The sequence below is a fragment of the Ochlerotatus camptorhynchus genome, unplaced genomic scaffold (assembly GCF_037179485.1).
Source record: "Ochlerotatus camptorhynchus isolate MF236.1 unplaced genomic scaffold, CSIRO-AGI_Acam_v1.1 ptg000550l, whole genome shotgun sequence".
Classification (NCBI taxonomy): domain Eukaryota; kingdom Metazoa; phylum Arthropoda; class Insecta; order Diptera; family Culicidae; genus Ochlerotatus; species Ochlerotatus camptorhynchus.
The window spans coordinates 2,783,506-2,801,705 of NW_027041033.1; the positions used below are offsets into that span (position 1 = coordinate 2,783,506).

At 46.5% G+C, this 18,200-nt stretch overlaps 3 protein-coding genes across 3 annotated transcripts; 2 read left to right on the forward strand and 1 right to left on the reverse strand.

The window, feature by feature from the left end:
* The first annotated feature begins 709 nt into the window (after window positions 1-709).
* Window positions 710-3,297, forward strand: Edem1 (ER degradation-enhancing alpha-mannosidase-like protein 2). The gene is made up of 2 exons (XM_065236346.1): window positions 710-895; window positions 967-3,297. The coding sequence occupies exons 1-2, from the start codon at window positions 777-779 to the stop codon at window positions 3,239-3,241; spliced, it is 2,394 nt and encodes a 797-aa protein (XP_065092418.1). The 5' UTR covers window positions 710-776; the 3' UTR covers window positions 3,242-3,297.
* A 225-nt stretch (window positions 3,298-3,522) lies between these two features.
* On the reverse strand, window positions 3,523-13,632 carry eIF2Bepsilon (eukaryotic translation initiation factor 2B subunit epsilon). Its single transcript, XM_065236372.1, has 2 exons — window positions 13,510-13,632; window positions 3,523-5,472 (listed from the first exon to the last, which is right to left on the reverse strand). The coding sequence occupies exons 1-2, from the start codon at window positions 13,603-13,605 to the stop codon at window positions 3,565-3,567; spliced, it is 2,004 nt and encodes a 667-aa protein (XP_065092444.1). The 5' UTR covers window positions 13,606-13,632; the 3' UTR covers window positions 3,523-3,564.
* A 169-nt stretch (window positions 13,633-13,801) lies between these two features.
* On the forward strand, window positions 13,802-16,408 carry sotv (exostosin glycosyltransferase sotv). The gene is made up of 2 exons (XM_065236361.1): window positions 13,802-14,476; window positions 14,535-16,408. The coding sequence occupies exons 1-2, from the start codon at window positions 13,890-13,892 to the stop codon at window positions 16,213-16,215; spliced, it is 2,268 nt and encodes a 755-aa protein (XP_065092433.1). The 5' UTR covers window positions 13,802-13,889; the 3' UTR covers window positions 16,216-16,408.
* The last annotated feature ends 1,792 nt before the right edge of the window (window positions 16,409-18,200 follow it).

Here is an 18,200-nt window from a genome sequence, read left to right on the forward strand (position 1 = left end):
AACTTATGGTTTGAGAACTTTAATGGTAATGGTTATGGTAGTCAGTAAGGTCCACGAATGGTTTTGTAACATCGATCAACTTTATGTGGAATATATCGCGAATTGGTTGCCTGTAATTTACTGATTACCAATTCACGATATATTCCACGTAAAGTTGAGCGATAATACAAAACCATTAATGGACCTTACTGACTACCATAACCATTACCATTAATGTTCTCAAATCATAAGTAAAAACGTTCTTATATAGTTCTCTTTCTGAAAATGTATGGAGAAAACAAGAATTTGGAATGGTAATGGTTCTTAACAACCCATTATTTGTAAGGTCCAGTTCCAAAAAACCATAATACATAAGGTTGAAACTTTATCATTAAACGTTCATGTAAAGTTCCATAACCATTTCAGTTAAAGTTTAGCAGGGATTATAAACAATTTTAAACCATTTAAGGTAAGGTCAATTTATGGTTCGCGTTTATGCGGGATATTCATTAATAAATAAACTCGGTTTTACTCATTTCATGAGTTAAGCCACTTTTAAAAAGGGTAAAATATTACTCATTAATGGGAACTTTGAAGTTAGCGTGATCGCACAAACGCTCAGCTGACTTTCTCTCTTTGAGTTTGTTTTGTTTTGATCCTCTCGTTGACAGTTCTCTCCCGTCCCAAATCGGCAGAAGAAAGTGCGATAAAAAGAATCTCGCAGTGTTTATTAGCGGTGTCGTGTCCAACAAAAATCGCATCGAATTTTCATCCTAAATTTTCACCGTACCAAAACTATGCGAAATCCGCATCATCCGGCTAAAAATGTTCTCCTGTTTGTGTGTTTATATGCCGCTATCATCAGTGTTGCTTCTGGCCTCCGGAAGTACACCAAACAGGACATGATTCGATTACGGTAAATGTTGGCATTATTTATTTCGGACGCCCTGAGGTGCCGTGACGTGGTTTGTTTATCTCATTCCGCAGAGAGGAGGTCCGAGCAATGTTCCAGCATGCCTACGACGGGTATCTCCGGTATGCGAGCAAATACGACGAACTGCGGCCCCTGTCCTGCGACGGAGTGGACACTTGGGGCAGCTACTCGCTAACGCTGGTCGACGCGTTGGATACGCTTGCCGTGATGGGAAACTATTCCGAGTTCCGACGAGTGGTGGGACTGCTGGAGCAGAAGTCCTTCGACAGTGACATCAATGTGTCGGTGTTCGAGACGAACATCCGCATTGTGGGTGGATTGGTAAGTGCCCACATGATGAGTCACAAGGCGGGAGTGGAACTGGAACCGGGTTGGCCCTGTAATGGACCGTTGCTGAGACTAGCGGAGGACGTGGCAAAGAGATTGCTACCGGCGTTCGATACCAGGACTGGGATGCCGTACGGGACGGTCAATCTGAAGTACGGTGTGCCGTACGGGGAAACGAGCGTGACTTGTACGGCAGGAATCGGCACGTTCATTGTGGAGTTTGGAGCGTTGAGTCGACTGACGGGCGATCCGATCTACGAAGAAGTGGCCTTAAATGCGCTGTACGGGTTGTACAATCATCGGTCGTCGATTGGGCTGTTTGGGAATCATATTGATGTTCAGACGGGTCGGTGGACGGCTCAGGATGCTGGCATCGGGGCGGGTGTCGATTCCTACTACGAGTACCTGGTCAAAGGAGCCATCATGCTCAATAAACCGGATCTGATGCACATGTTCAACGAGGGTCGAAAAGCGATCGATAAGTACCTGAAGAGGGATGATTGGCACGTTTGGGTCAGCATGAACAAAGGTCAGGTTACGCTTCCGGTGTTCCAATCACTGGAAGCGTACTGGCCTGGAGTGCTGAGTTTGTTTGGGGACACAAGCGTCGCCATGAAGACATTGCACAATTACCATACCGTTTGGAAGCAGTACGGCTTTCTTCCGGAGTTTTACAACATTCCGAACGCGGAAGCCGGAGCCAATCGGGAGAATTATCCTCTGAGACCGGAACTGATCGAATCGGTGATGTATCTCTATCGGGCGACCGGTGATCCTTACCTGTTGGAAGTTGGTGAGGACATTCTGCGTAGCATAGAACACAGTGCCAAGACGCCCTGTGGCTATGCTACGATAAAGAATGTCCGGGACCATCACAAGGAAGATCGAATGGAATCGTTCTTCCTGGCAGAAACGACCAAATATCTGTACCTTCTGTTCGATCCGGATAATTTCATTCACAACGACGGTCGCGTGGGGACGGTGATCAATACGACCTATGGCGAATGCATCATCGATGCCGGTGGCTACATCTTCAATACCGAAGCCCATCCGATCGATCCAGCCATGCTTCGCTGCTGCCACGATCTTCCTCAGCAGAATCTCTTTGCTGATTACAGTAGGGAGAAGTACGCCGGCGATCGACTGGATCTCAGTCGAACCCGAGAAGCTACCGCCGGTGCAGAGTTGAAACCACCAGAGGAATCCACGGTGGAGACTATTTCCGTAGTGGAAGCTCAGCTGGAGGATTCCATCCCGGCAGCTGTACTGGAAGAACTAGGTGCAAAGCTAGCCGAAGCTCGTCAGGCGTTGACCAAGAAGCGACTCGAAGAAGCATTCAACCGAGCACGGGAATCCCTGAAGAATCAACAGAACGAATCCTCGACCAACAAAACGACTAACGATGATAGCTTGGTTGTTCCGGTGGAACCGGTTTCACCGACTCCGACAGCATCCGTGGACGATCCGGAACGGATGACTACCATCAAGCTAACATCTTCGGCCAGAGATCCGGACGATAAGAGTTCAACGGCGCAGGTCAAGCTGAACGACAGTCAGCGGGAACAGCACCAGGATGTGACGACCGGAGAAACGGAAATTCCGGAACAGTCTGCTACACCGCCACCACAACCACCAACGGCATCAACACCTGCCACCACTGAAGAAGAAGACGAGGAAATGAATTCGGCGAAGAGGTTCTTTTCCGAGAACAGCTCCGTGGGCAGTGGTGATGGGATGGAGGTGATACCACCGACGGTCGGTGGCGAACATCATCTTCCACATCACCAACAAGGTTTGAACAATACGATTACGGAATTCGTGCAGAACATGTTCAAGACCAAGGTCTACCAGAAGGCCAAACTGGATCCGCAGGCGCTGCTCGGTAGGATTAAGGAAAGCGGACACTACCGGAACAGTTCCTGGGCCAGTAATTACGCACTGCTGACGTGTCGGGCACAACCCTTCCTGCAGAGGATAACGCTGCTGGGGGAGTTTTTCTAAACGGAAAACTCCATCCGAAACCGCGGGGAATAAAATCGATTCTGACCATTCCAAAAGCGTGCGTTTAATTGAAAGAAAATCAAGCGAAGGTGGAAATGTAGTTGAGACGTGTTGGTTTCCCAAACAAAGTCATCAATTTCAAGTGCCAACTGACGAGCGGGAGCATGTCGCTTTCTGATGGGGGGGGGAATTTACGTCGATCGGAAAACATTGTTTTGCTAGCGCCATCTCCTGGACAATCTACTTTCAAGGCATTTCTCTAAATTCAAAAGTAATCATCGTTTAATTATTACCAACACAGCTTTATTATTAAACACCTACACTTACTCGCTTTCATCATCGTCATCATCATCCTCCTCCTCACTGGACTGCATCAGCCATTCCACCAACTTGGCGAGGCTCTTCTTCACCGTTGCATCCGGGCCGTCCTCTAGCTCTTCGTGCCACTCCAGAATGACCTCCTCCGTGATGTAATCCTTCTCGTACAGATAGTGAACCACCTGGGCCACTTTACTGCAAATCAACTCATCCTGTTCGCACGTTTCCTCCAGGGCTTTCATACAGTCCATCATGGCATCCCGCCCGCGGATGTAGTTCTTGAACACCGATCCGAAGTAGGTCAACAGCTGGTTCAAACTGGTCACGAAATGCTTGGCGGCATTCTCCTGCATCACCAACAGCTGCAGGATGGCCTTCACCACGTAAAAGTTCACCTCCGCCAGGGACATGTTGTACGCATACCGGGACGAATTGATTTCCAGAATTAAATAGTCCGGGTTCGATTTTTCCGAATAGCCACGCTTGAGTGATTCCAGCACTTCCGACAGGAAAATGTTCGCGTCCTCCTGAATTGGAGACATGGCCCGAGATTCACCTTCCTCCGACGAACTGCTGTAGACGGACGGTGTCTGAGTTCTCTCCAATCGACTCAGTCGCATCACATGATTGAATGCGTTCTGATCGTCTTCATCCTCAGAATCTGGCATATCTTCGTTATCCTCATTGCCATCCGGAATTGTGTATGCGTGTTCTCCAATCTTCTTCGATCCTTCGGTCCAATCATCCTCCGGATTCGAAGACTGAAGTGTAACCTTCGAGATTTTCGTTCCCTTGGGCAATTCTACTCCTTCTCCCAGAATGCAGCCGTTGCTCAGCACGCAGCTCGGTCCTACCTTGGCTCTATCTCCAACGATGCAATGATCCAATTCACACCCGTCCCCAACCTCCACCCCGTCCATCAGGAAACTGTTCGTAATACGACAGTTCTTACCAATCTTACACCCACTTCCGAGTACCGAATTCTCCACGACCGTTTTCTCCGCCACCTCGCACTTCTCTCCAATCACCACATCCGCCTTAAGTACGCTTCCCCTGGCAAGCCTAATATCCCGATGTCGATAGATGTTGTTCCTACAGAATGAGTACCTCAACACGTTGCCGCACACTCCCATATCCGGAACCAGCGGATAAACGTAGCGATTGGCCACGTCCCGGCTGACGATCTGATAGCTCTGCCAATTGTTCACCTTAACTCCGTATTCCTCGCTCGGCAACACGCTCACATAGATCGTACTGGCCAGGATCTCCTCGTTAATCAGCAGTCCCTTCACGAAGTCATCCCGTGTCAAAAAATCAAAATTATCGGAAAACAACGGCAGTGCCGTAATGCTGCAGACTGCAATCTGCGGATCCACCAGTCCATGCCGCAACGTGACGTCCTTGTTCTGAGTTAGAATCTCCAGCGGAATTACGAAATTCCGCTCTTTATGCAGCGGCTTAAGCCGCTGATGAAACAACAACCGTTTGCTGTTCTTATCCATCGCTATCATAACTTGATTCCCCGTTCGCTGCTGCGGAACGCCCTCCTTATAAACCACCGTCATGGCCGCTCCCTTGTCCATCTTCGCCGTGCGCTTATGCTCCTCCAGTATGGCCGCCAGATTGGCATTCGTCACCGTATCCACGCCCATCAGAATGAAGTTTCCCCGCATCAGGCCCTTGGCGTCCAGATCCCTCAGGGCATCACCCATACAGCGGCATCCCTCGGAGCTAACAATTGACACCGACATCCCGATGGACCAGCTGCAGCCGGCATCCTGGCGCGCCTTGACGTGCGCCTTCACCTGATCCACCTGGTTGCTGCAGAAGAGGATGACCTCCTCGACGCCGGATCGGTTCAGCGACTCCAGCGAGTAGTCCAGCAGCGGAACGTTGACCAGCGGCAGGAGCGACTGGAATGAGAAGAAAAGCCAATAGACAGCTATAACAATGATTGAATGTTCTTGAGAGATCACATGCAAGTAGGACCTCTTTGTAGCATGTTAAACAGACAGATTTGATCTAGAGCAATGCATGTCAGATTCGCTATTAAGGTGGAAAAGCTACCAGACCCCAAGGACGTCAGTGGAAATCAGAGTCCCGTGCCTCGCAGAATAAAGGGGATTATGTGACGAGGTCCTACAGTATTGGTGCTCAACTCCTTTTACCAATGGCCGTTTTTTTTTGTTTGATGGTCATATTTTATGCTGTATTGTTTATTCCGGTCATACATTCGTAATGCAAAATAGGTTTTGAGCCGCGATTGACGCATCACAGCGATGCAAGTACTTCTGTGGTCTTTGACACTAACTGGAGGGCGTATGTTGTTCCATTTTCCCCTGTTCCTGGCAGACGGAAAGGGAGGGGTGAAAATCCGAACCTCCAGTTAGGAACATTGACAGTTGTTGTTATTCACATCGTCGTGATTGTGCGCTGCTAAATTTGTCGATTTTTTATCACACCGGCTATCGTTATTCGTTTTTTTCCGTTCGGTATATGTACCTGTAATATTGTACTGGTTGTTAGTGGAAAGTGCAGTTCGTTGCGATAATCGTCTAATTAGAGCATATTTTGTGTTGTGAAAACAGTGAAAAAGTTATCCAATCGGACATATTGTAGTTAAAGAGCCTGAATTTACAAAGAGACGACATCTTATCCATTTGACAGGTCTTCTGCTCGATTGGAATGACTTTTCCTATGACTTTGACAGACAATCGATTGTTCCAATTTTGACATGTCGCCTCTTTATAAATTTAGGCTCTTTAATTGTAGTGTATACTAAAGAGCCTGAATTTACAAAGAGACGACATCTTATCCATTTGACAGGTCTTCTGCTCGATTGGAATGACTTTTCCTATGACTTTGACAGACAATCGATTGTTCCAATTTTGACATGTCGCCTCTTTATAAATTTAGGCTCTTTAGTGTATACTGTTGTGTTATTGTCGATATCAGACTAGCATTGGGCGATCTTGAGAATCCAATTCCTGTTTGCGTATTAGAGCATCTCCACCGCTGTTTCTAAATCACTTTTGGAAACTGAGTCAGCATGACTTCCGCCTGTGACCAATGCGCTAAACCAGTTAAAGGCAATGAAGAATCCGTCTCCTGCATGGCTTTTTGCGACAGGATGATTCACCTAAAGTGCGGCGGCACAAAGCTGAATAAGGCTTTTTTGAATATTGTTTAAAACTGCCGTCTCGCCGTTTGGCAGTGTGATTAATTCTATCACCGAGAGACAGGCAATCGCACACGCTGAGCTTAGAAAGGAAATGGTTAAGCAAGAATAGCAGATCGCTCAGCTATCGAAACGAATCGCATTGACAACTCCGACAAACTCCAATTTCATGCGTCAACCGCCATTAAAACGGCGCCGCGATGAAGGCTCGCTCACTAGCAAACCACTTGTTGGTGGTTCTAAAGCAGTAACAGGCGACAATGCCTTTATCGAGGTCAAATTTTGACCGTATCACCCTTTATCTACTAGACTAGCCAGCTACGTAAGTACGTCACCCATTTCCAGTCAACTAGAACAGCAGTGGATTGTCGTTGAACTTCCACAAAGCAAGCTTAGTGTAGGCGCAATCCACCTGCCTCCCGACCACAAAAACGACTGCACGATCATCCGTGAGCATGTGGAATCATTAGGCTCAATTTCGTCACAATTAAGTCCCTGCTCTCCCGCTTTCGTATTTGGTGACTACAATCAAGTTGGTCTGCAGTGGCGATTTACAGACAGTGGCACACCATTAATTGATCCACTACTTTCGCATATGCCGGTTGCTTGCTGTGCTCTTTTGGACGGTTTTAACTTTTACGGGTTCACCCAAGTGAATACTTTTCCGAACCGAAATGGACGTTTGCTAGTAAAGTAAACACGTCTAGTTTGGTGGGTTGTCTAACAAGTTCTGAATTCGTATATTTCTCTTGTTCCTTTACATACTCAACTTCCCTTTGTGGGACTCATTCTCTTCAGAGCTCTCACTCTCCAAGTGAGGTTTAGACGAGTTCACTACAACTCCTCCTTCCTTAAGTTTGGAATACAAAATACTTTAATTGAATAAATACTTGTAAATTCAATAGCTTTTAATCCACTTAAAAAAAACTCATAAATCGAAAACAGAAGGTTCTGTCAAATATTTGAATTGCTTATTCAAAAATTTACTAAATTTGAATTGATTTAAAACAATGTTCGATACTATTAATAATAGTGAAAATCTTCTTTTCTTCACTTCTTATGTTTTCTCTTAGATTTTCTAATCGATTCCACAGGTTGCGAAAATTGTGGTAGTTCAGTCGATTCATTCGATAGGGGTTCTTCCTCCCTGTAGATAAACGAATCAGCAGCGAAACCATAAAATTCTGGTTCTGATTCCGCATCTTCCCCGAAGTATTCTTCATCCTGGTTTCGTTTTCTTTTGCTAGTTCTAATGTTACAATCGTTTTGTTGTGCTGGTGCTGGTTCAACTAAATTCTCTCCTTGGAAAACGTCACTTCTCTTCGTTTTCCGGCGAAAATGTATTGGTGCCTTGATCTGGCGCCTATGAGCAGAAATGATCCTGCCGCCGAGGGAGACTTTTTATCCCGTCAACTAATTTTTCATCCTTGAGTGCGTTGATTTGTTCTAGCTGAGTAACTGGGCTACTAAAAGTGTTTCTCCATCCAGAGTAAAAAATGTCAAGCCATGTTCGCCCCATAAGCGGCACAAAATCGTTCTCACAACGTAGGATAATCAAATTAAGTTGTTTCGTTCTGTTTCCTAGCTGCACCTGGACTTCCGCTTTCCCAAGAACTTTAAGCTTTTTACCGTCTATCACAACTAGCTTTTTATTGCACTGTTCAATTGCTACGTTTTTAAAGTTTCTCAAGAACAGTTCCTCGGATATTACACTTTCTGCCGATCCACAATCGACCTCCATAGTCAATCTCTTTCTTTGTATAGTAGCTTCAACATAGCACGGCTCATTTATTCTATTTATTGAGGAGATCATCATGCAATTCATGCTTGTATCCTCCTCACTATCCGAATTCAAATCCTTTTTAAGACGTTTAAAAAGACCTGAAGTTTCTGAAATAGGAAGTTTAGGCGAATCTACAAACTTAACACTCCGGAAATCTTTACGCGGGCTCTTCCCTGTTAATCGGTAGCAATATTTCCTAGTGTGTCCTTTTTTCTTACAAAAAGAACATAAAAATGTCGGCTTCCCAGAATGCGTTCTTCTTCTATCATCGTATCTACTCCTGGATGAAAATGAGCGATTTCTATCATTGCTTCGACTAACACTCCTATCTCTTTGCCTAGAAGCAGACCGATCAGGTCTACGCCTAGAATCAAACCGGTCAGGTCTGCGACCTAATCTTGCAATAACACCAGATCTGTTTTCATTATCATTCTTCACCATTCGAGTTGTTAGCTGCCAATTCTTGGCTCAAAATAATCCGCTCTGCTTTTGCAGCCGTCAAATCTTCTTCATCAAACAAACGCTTTTGAAGATTTTGATCATAAACCCCGATCACCAAAACATCTCTGATCGCTCGCTCTTTAAATGTTCCAAAATTGCATAACTCAGCTAAAACTTTGACGTTCAAAACAAATTCTTCAGAAGTTTCATTCCTACCCTGCTTCCTTGTCCAAAAACGGTAACTGTGTATAACGTCGGAGTCGGTCTTATCGTAATGCTTCTTCAGTTCATCAATTATTTGTTTGTAATTCAACTGCTCAAAGTCTTGACCAGGAAAAAGTTTCTTTAAGTCAGAATAAACTTCCCGACCGCAAACAGCTAAAAATTTTGTCTTGTACTTTTCATCTAAATATTCATTCGCTTTAAAAACCCAATGCAGCTGTTCAAGGTATTCAACAAACGGGATAGAACCCGGTAGGTATGGCTCAGTAGCAGCAGTCGACATCCTTTCAATGAAACAGTGAAATTTTTTCACAAAATTTATTTGAGAAAAAAAAATAAATAAATGTCGCAGTTTAAAAAAAACGATGTTTCATTTAAAAAAACACTTCATGAATTAAGTTGTTTAGCAATAAACAAGAACAAAATAAAATATAAAAATTAAATCACATACCTGATACGGTTTGGTTTCTAAACCAAACACAAAACACTAACGGTTCCTCCACTCGGCAAAAATAGGCTCCACCAAACGATCCAAATCCAATCCAGCAAACAACACCGTGAATCCAATCAGCCAGCAAGCAACATCCAACAGCAGCGGATCGATCACTGCAATCGAACGACGATCCAGCAATTCCAACCAGCAGCAACAGCAATTCAAGCAGCAACAGCACTTCCAGCAGCAACCGCGGTTCCAGCAAGCAACAACAGCAAGACCAGCGGGCTCTGCAAAACATTCACTGGCGAAATTTCTCAATCTCGCAATTCCTCCTTTCGAAAACCTTCGATTCCTAAGCCGGTCGTAGAGGTCACGCCACCAAATTCCACTGGTGTACGCATGCAGATGCAACAATGATGCTGTTTCCACTTGCACTTGATGAGACTCTCTTCACACGTTCTTCTCACTGACGTCTGACAGCTGAACTGAATCGGGCCAACCGGTTCAATGCAACAGTGGTGGTGAGATCGGTACGAATTTGTGAGAATCGCGATAATAGCTTGTGTAGTGTTGGGCGCTTTGTCTTTCTCCAAAAAACAAGGTGCTGTATGATAAAATGAGAGGAAAAATTGTAGAACCTTTAATCACAAAAGATGCATTGTAACCGTACAAAATGGCGGGAATTTCCCCTTTAAGTGGCGAAATTTAATCATTTAGTAATACAAAATGGCGATTTTTCTTTTGTTCAAAGAAATTCACAAAATGCCGATTAATTTTGTTCTGGATTAAAATGCAACACAAAAGCTAAACAGCTTGGTCTCAGAACAACATTTAGCGATTAAAAAGGGAAATAGAAAAAGAATGCTCTTGGCACATCAAAATCTTTTGTTCTCCCACACAAAAGAAATAACTTACGCCGAGTTTACATGCAGTTTTACTGGTTTTACTCCAAGCCACACCAAATCTTCACCAGATGGTTCGCAAAATTCCTCGCAAAATTCACTTCAAAGGTTCAATTTCTTCTCATGCACGCAATAAATTAAATACTTTTCCACTTTTTAAACTTATAAAAATACTTGGAAAAAAAAACTATTTCACCTCGTCGACACTAAAGTAAACACGTCTAGTTTGGTGGGTTGTCTAACAAGTTCTGAATTCGTATATTTCTCTTGTTCCTTTACATACTCAACTTCCCTTTGTGGGACTCATTCTCTTCAGAGCTCTCACTCTCCAAGTGAGGTTTAGACGAGTTCACTACAGCTAGATCTTGTCCTGGCAAATGATTCTGCATTACCGAGCACTTCTGTATCCTTGCCGGTCGAACCACTGATTGATCTAGATGCCGATCATCCCGCTCTCGGCGTCATTTAGTTTACCTCCGCCGATTGTTTTTACGCCGTCATCTGAGTGCTACTCTTGGGACTTTCGCCGAGCTGATTATGTTGCATTGAACAATGCGCTTGAGGACATTGATTGGCAATTTATCGAAACTGCCACTAGCGTGAATGATGCAGTGGATTTTTGCAGTGCTGCACTGGAAGATGCTATTTTCCGCATTGTCCCAGCTCGACGACCTCCGCTAAAGCCTGCATGGTCTAACCCACGCCTACGCGTACTAAAACGTCAACGCTCTGCCGCCCTCCGAAAGTATTGTAACTCTCGCTCGCCGTACTACAAACGACTGTTCAATTTTGCGAGTCGCAGTTATCGAAATTACAATCGTTTTCTCTATAATCGACACGTGAGACGCACGAATCCGAAAAGTTTTTGGTCGTTTGTCAACTCCAAACGGAAGGAATCCGGGTTGCCTTGTTCCATGTTTCTCGGGAATGACTCGGCTAATAGTGAAAGAGAAAAATGCGACTTGTTTGCTCGTCATTTTAAGCAAGTGTTCCACGATTTCTCCGCTTCGCCAACACAAGTGCTGGACGCTACTGTTGGGATGCCACGTGAGTTTCGTTATTCCGCGCATTTCAGAAGACATGGTGATAGCCGCAACACGCAAACTGAAGCTCTCGTTCGCCGCCGGACCTGACGGCATTCCGTCATCAGTTCTAAAACGTTGTGTAGCCAATCTCTGCCTTCCACTTGCGAGGCTATTCAATCTCTCGGCACAGCAATGTGAGTTCCCCTACCGCTGGAAACCTTCTTATCTGTTCCCAGTGTACAAAATAATCGTGGAATCACCTCCCTGTGTGCCTGTTCAAAACTGTTCGAGATTATCATAAATGGTGCTCTGTTCGCACGCTGCAAAAATTATATCGATACAGAACAACACGGTTTCTACCCGAAGCGCTCCGTGTCCACGAACCTGGTGCAGTTCACTTCTAACTGTCTGCGATGCATGGATTCAGGATGGCAAGTCGATACTGCGTATATGGATCTAAAAGCTGCATTTGACACGGTGGACCATAATATCTTGCTGGCCAAGCTGGAGATACTTGGCATCTCGTCAACTGCTGTGGATTGGTTCAGATCTTACTTGGTGAATCGCTATGTATCGCTCAAACAACTCGGGAGTCCCGCAAGGCAGTAACCTAGGACCGCTATTTTCGATCTTTTTAAACGACGTCGCCTTGCTGATACCATATGCATAAGCATAGAAAAATGTAACATTATTTCCTATCACCGAAAAATCGAACCAACCATGTTTGACTGTTCTCGACGGACGCTGTCTTGCTCGTGTAGAGCACATAAAGGATCTCGGCGTTACCTTGGACTGCAGACTCACTTTCAGAATCCACTACAATGACATCATCTCCAGAGCTAATCGACAATTGGGCTTTATTTTCAAAATTGCCGACGAGTTCCGTGACCCGCTATGCCTCAGGCCACTCTACTGCTCGCTTGTGCGATCCTTATTGGAGTCAAGTTCAGTTGTTTGGTGCCCTTTCCATGCTAGCTGGATCACTAGAATTGAATCCGTTCAACGCAAGTTTGTGAGATATGCTCTTCGTTTCCTCAACTGGCGTGACCCAACGAACTTGCCACCGTACAAGGAGCGTTGCCGTCGCCTGGGAATCTAGCCATTAGAGGTGAGACGGACGGTCGCTAAAGCTATGTTCGCTGGAAAGCTGCTGACTGTCCAACACTGCTGCCACAGCTAAATATGTATGCCCCTGAGAGGTCTCTTCGTCAACGCGACTTTCTGTTTTTGGAACCACGGAGCCGGAATTATACACAACACGAGCTCATTCGAGCAATCAGCCGGCAATTCAACAACTTTTTCCATATGTTCGACTTCAATGTATCAGCTGACGTGTTTCGTCATCGGCTACTTGGCCTTTTCCGTACCGTTGACCGTAACTATTTAGTTTAAGTTTTATTCATTTAGATAATAATTGTCAGTTGAATTTTTCAATAAACAATAAACAATAATGTGGAAAGGCACAGTGACGGATACATTTATCATACCCATATCATGCAGGCCACCATTACCGAACGTAGAAAACTGAATAGCACGGGGGCAACTATTAAGAATTCCGTCGTAGTAATACTTAGAAACCCGCAGTTGAAGTGCACTGAACTTTGACTTGAAGTTCCAGGAACTTCGCTTTGAAACTTCTCCCAGAAAACACCAAAATTTAGCCGGCCCTGATAGAAGCATTGGTACTTAAGCTGAAGTTGGTTACTTGCTGAATTTTCAGTTCGGTAATAGGTATGTATTACTTTTAAGTGTGATACTGTCCTGAAGCATCGATTAAGTACATAACGCTCTAAGGGGGGGAAGGAGCGTGCTTCTTTAAAGAATTAATACTTCTTCACACCTCGCAATGATCCGAATCTTTGAAATCTTCCTGCTTCCTTGAGATGATGCAATGGTAAACAAAACAGCAACTTTAGCGAGTCTTTTTCGGGCTAGGCACCGGTAAATAGGCGTTTACACTTACCAGCGGTTTGCGATCCGTGAACGGAACGAAACAATCGTTGAATCCATCACCGATCAGGATCGCCTGCACCGGTTCTTTTTTATCCAGTTGGTTCATTTTTCCACAGCCAAATTCGACTTATTTTCGATTAACTTTTCCAAACACGCACGTTGCCAACAAATCAATGCAAACTTTTTTCTGTTTAATCTTGTCGAAACTGTCATAACAAACGCTTCGAAGCGATGGAGTGCGCTCACGGTGTCCCAGTTGTTGTTTACCGATGCCAGTCACGCATCGGCTGTCAAGTGGGGAAAAAAGTTCTGACTGAATAATTCCATTGTTGTTTACACACACGGATCAAAAATCTAAATCGGTTCCCCGTGAAAAAATACAAAATTCCTATGAAAAATGTGAATAACAGCGTCCCCGCCATGTCGATTCCGATCAAATGCAGTGCCATAAAGCAGGCGATAGTGCCGAAAAGTGATTTTAATCGCTATCTGATAGCATTCGTCGGGGCGCTGGTGCTGCTGGCGCTCTGGTTCGGCGGCAGTTCGGTCTCGGAGGCGGACAGCGAGCGACTTTCGCTGGACCTGGTGGACATTCCGCAGATCGTGCTGGACAAGGATGCCGAGTTGGCACGGGCGCGGAACAGAAACTGTTCCTTCTGGGATTGCTTCAATGTGTATCGTTGTGGACAGCGAGGTGGTGCTGCGGGAGGGAGCGCTGCTGGCTTGTGGGCCGAGGAGCAGCAGGAACGTATATCGATCTACGTTTATCCGTTGAAAGAGTATGTCGATGCGGACTCGCGGAAGCAGGCCTTCCAACTGACGAAGGAGTTCTACACCATTCTGAAGACGATCGTCAACAGTCCGTACTACACGGCGAATCCGAACGAAGCGTGTCTGTTCGTTCCGACGCTGGATACTCTGAATCAGAACAGGATCGATGTGAATCTAGTCGGCAAAGCGCTGGCTTCGCTTCCTTAGTAATTATTTTCTATACATTTCTATCTGGAATTACTTCTCATCGAACTATCTTTCCAGCTGGGAAAACGGAGAGAACCACATCCTGTTCAATTTTATTTCCGGATCGGCACCGGACTACAACACGGTTTTGGACGTAAACACCGATCGGGCAATGATCCTCGGGTCCGGCTTCGACAGTTGGTCGTTCCGATCGGGCTTCGATCTACCCATGCCCATGTACAGTTCCATTCTGGAACACCTCCAGCTCAATCCGATGCATTCGGACCGAAAGTTCCTGCTGGTATCGTCCCAATTGAATATCTTCCAACGCCAATATCGAATCATGCAGGAACTGACGTACGATTTCCCGAACGACATCCTCTTGCTGCAGCGCTGTCCGACGACGACGGTTAAAGCGGAGGAAAGTTTCGATACGTCCCGACCCGTGGAAACCGCAAGCAGTCCGGAAGAACTGCTCAAAACCATGAAAGACATCCGCTGTAATTTCCCTCAAGGCAATGAGTACGAGTACCCGAGCGTACTGGAAAGCGGTCAATTCTGCTTGATTGCCCGGGGAGTCCGCCTGTCCCAGCCAACCCTGATGGACGTCTTGGCAGCCGGTTGCATCCCTGTGATAATGGCTGACAACTTGATTCTGCCTTTCAGCGACATCCTGGATTGGGACCTAATCTCGATCCGAATCTACGAGAACAACCTTCACTCCGTGATCACCACCCTCAAAGCCGTCTCCAAAGAACGCATCCAGGAGCTTCGAACTCACGGAGCATACATCTACGATCGGTACTTTTCCAGCCTGGAAAAGATCATCCTGACCACGCTGGATCAGCTAAACGATCGCATTTTCCCACATCTCAGCAAAACCTACATGCACTGGAACGTGGCCAAGACGCAGCACTCCACTCAGAACCCACTGTTCCTCCCACTGATCGCACCCAAATCTCAAGGCTTCACCGCCGTCATCCTAACGTACGATCGAATCGAAAGTCTGTTCATCCTGATCCAGAAACTGGCCACCGTCCCCTCCCTGCAAAAGATTCTAGTCATCTGGAACAACCAGAAGAAGTCGCCCCCGCATCCGTCGCTCTTTCCCAAAATCGGAAAACCGCTCAAAGTCATCCAGACGGCTGCAAACAAGCTCTCGAACAGATTCTACCCGTACGAGGAGATCGAAACCGAAGCAATCCTCACCATCGACGACGACATCGTCATGCTGACGGCCGATGAACTGGACTTTGGCTACGAAGTGTGGCGCGAGTTCCCCGATCGGATCGTCGGTTTCCCATCGCGGACGCACGTCTGGGATAATGCCACCAACCGCTGGCGGTACGAATCCGAGTGGACCAACCAGATCTCGATGGTCCTGACCGGGGCGGCATTCCATCACAAGTACTGGAGCTACATGTACACCAACGCCATGCCCGGCAACATCAAGGACTGGGTCGACGAACACATGAACTGCGAGGACATTGCCATGAACTTCCTGGTGGCCAACATCACCAACAAGCCGCCCATCAAGGTGGCCCCGAGGAAGAAGTTCAAGTGCCCGGAATGCACCAACAACGAGATGCTGTCGGCGGATCTGAACCACATGATGGAACGATCCGCTTGTATCAATCGGTTTGCGGAGATCTACGGGACGATGCCGCTCAAGACGGTCGAGTTCCGAGCGGATCCGGTGCTGTTCAAGGACAACTTCCCGGAGAAGCTGAAGCGGTTCAACGACATTGGTAGCTTGTAAGCTCTGGTAAGGTATTGTGCAATTTTAATCACGGACGAACGAACAGCTCTGGTAAGTTTTAGAGAATATAGATTATTACAAACCGTATAGCATTTAGTAGGTCGTAAGCTTTGTGCGTGTAGCAGGTATTCCCCCGATGGGTCTACGTTCCCCATATCATAGTCAAAAGTGATTAAAACTAGTTGTAATTTTAGCGCGCGAAGATGGGTGTAAGTTACTGATCCGAACGGGTTCCCTTTTGACTGTTCGCCATGGTGGAAGTTTGGTGTTACTTCGCTGAGCTAAAGCTAGGTTTCAGCGTGTCATGAGCTGTTGGTAAGCAACAACCAAGTTTTTCTCATAATCCTGAAGAATGCCCAGACGTGACACTCCCCAAGCAACACACTTCGATCGAAATAAGCTGCTGCAACTTGATTGTGACTGGAATAAGTGGCACACAAGTAACCACAATTGTTCAGTGACAAGCGTGCTGCTAGGATCGCTACTACACAGTGAGCAGCTGTGCAGGGCCTTCCTCTTGTTGTTCGCTGTTAATTGTTCGCCTGAGTTCTAGAGCAGACGTGATAGCCTGCTGATAACTGTCCAGGGCCAAACAGGACAGATGTGACCGGTGTCACTCCTGTCTTTGCACAACGAGTGTTTGTGCAGGGCTTATCGACCTCCTGGGACGAGCTGGATGGGGCTCCAGCGTCCTTACTCTGCTGTAGTTCGCTTAGCCGCAATATCTCTCCCTTGGGTTCGATAATTAACGTTTCCAGGGCACACCACGAAGAGGCGAACTACTTCATGCCCCTGTACCAGTCGGTGTGGATCACGTCATTGTTCGGTTCGGTGAGTTTTGTGCATTACCTGCAGCTCGCTCGCGTTGTCGTTGCGGTTTAAAGCAAATAACTGGGGACATCCGTTGAAATAAAGCCTCGAAGAAAGCATATTATTGAATCCAGCTTCCCAAATGGAAACGCGAAATACACTACTTTTGTGAAAGCTTACCTTACCTTACCAATCAGGTAAGGTGTCCGAAGAAGTCGTCTCCACTCTACTCGATCCATGGCCAGAGTTCGCCAGCCTCGTAGTCTGCGAAGGGTCCGCAGGTCACCTTCTACTTGGTGGATCCACCTTGCCCGCTGCGCGCCTCTTCTTCTTGTTCCTGTTGGGTCGCTTTCTAGAACCATTTTCACTGGGTCGTCGTGCGGCATTCTTACGACGTGCCCAGCCCACCGTAGTCGCCCAATTTTTGCAATGTGGGCGATGGATGGTTCTCCCAGCAGCTGGTGCAATTCGTGGTTCATTCGCCTCCTCCACGTTCCGTCATCCATCTGCACTCCGCCGTAGATGGTACGCAATACCTTCCGTTCGAAAACACCAAGGGCGCGTTGGTCCTCCACGAGCATAGTCCAGGTCTCGTGGCCGTAGAGGACCACCGGTCTGATCAGCGTCTTGTAGACAGTCAACTTCGTGCGGCGGTGAATTTTATTCGACCGGAGCGTCCTCCGGAGTCCAAAGTAGGCACGATTCCCTGCCATAATGCGTCTTTGAATTTCTCTGCTGGTATCATTTTCGGCGGTCACCAGTGAGCCCAAATACACGATTTCGTCACCGTCAATCTGAACTCGGGGTTGGAGGCTAACATTGTCTTCCCTAGAACCTCTTCCTTTCATGTATTTTGTCTTTGATGCGTTGATGGCAAGTCCAATCCGTCTAGCTTCAGCCTTCAGTCTGATGTACGTTTCCGCCATCATCTCAAAGTTCCGTGCCATAATGTCAATGTCATCGGCGAAGCCAAGGAGCTGGATGGACTTCCTAAATATCGTGCCACTCGTGTCTATCCCAGCTCTTCTGATCACACCTTCTAACGCGATGTTGAACAGCAGACACGAAAGTCCATCACCTTGCCGTAACCCCCTTCGAGATTCAAAGGGACTCGAGAGTGTCCCCGATACTTGAACAACGCACATCACTCGATCCATCGTCGCCTTGACCAATCG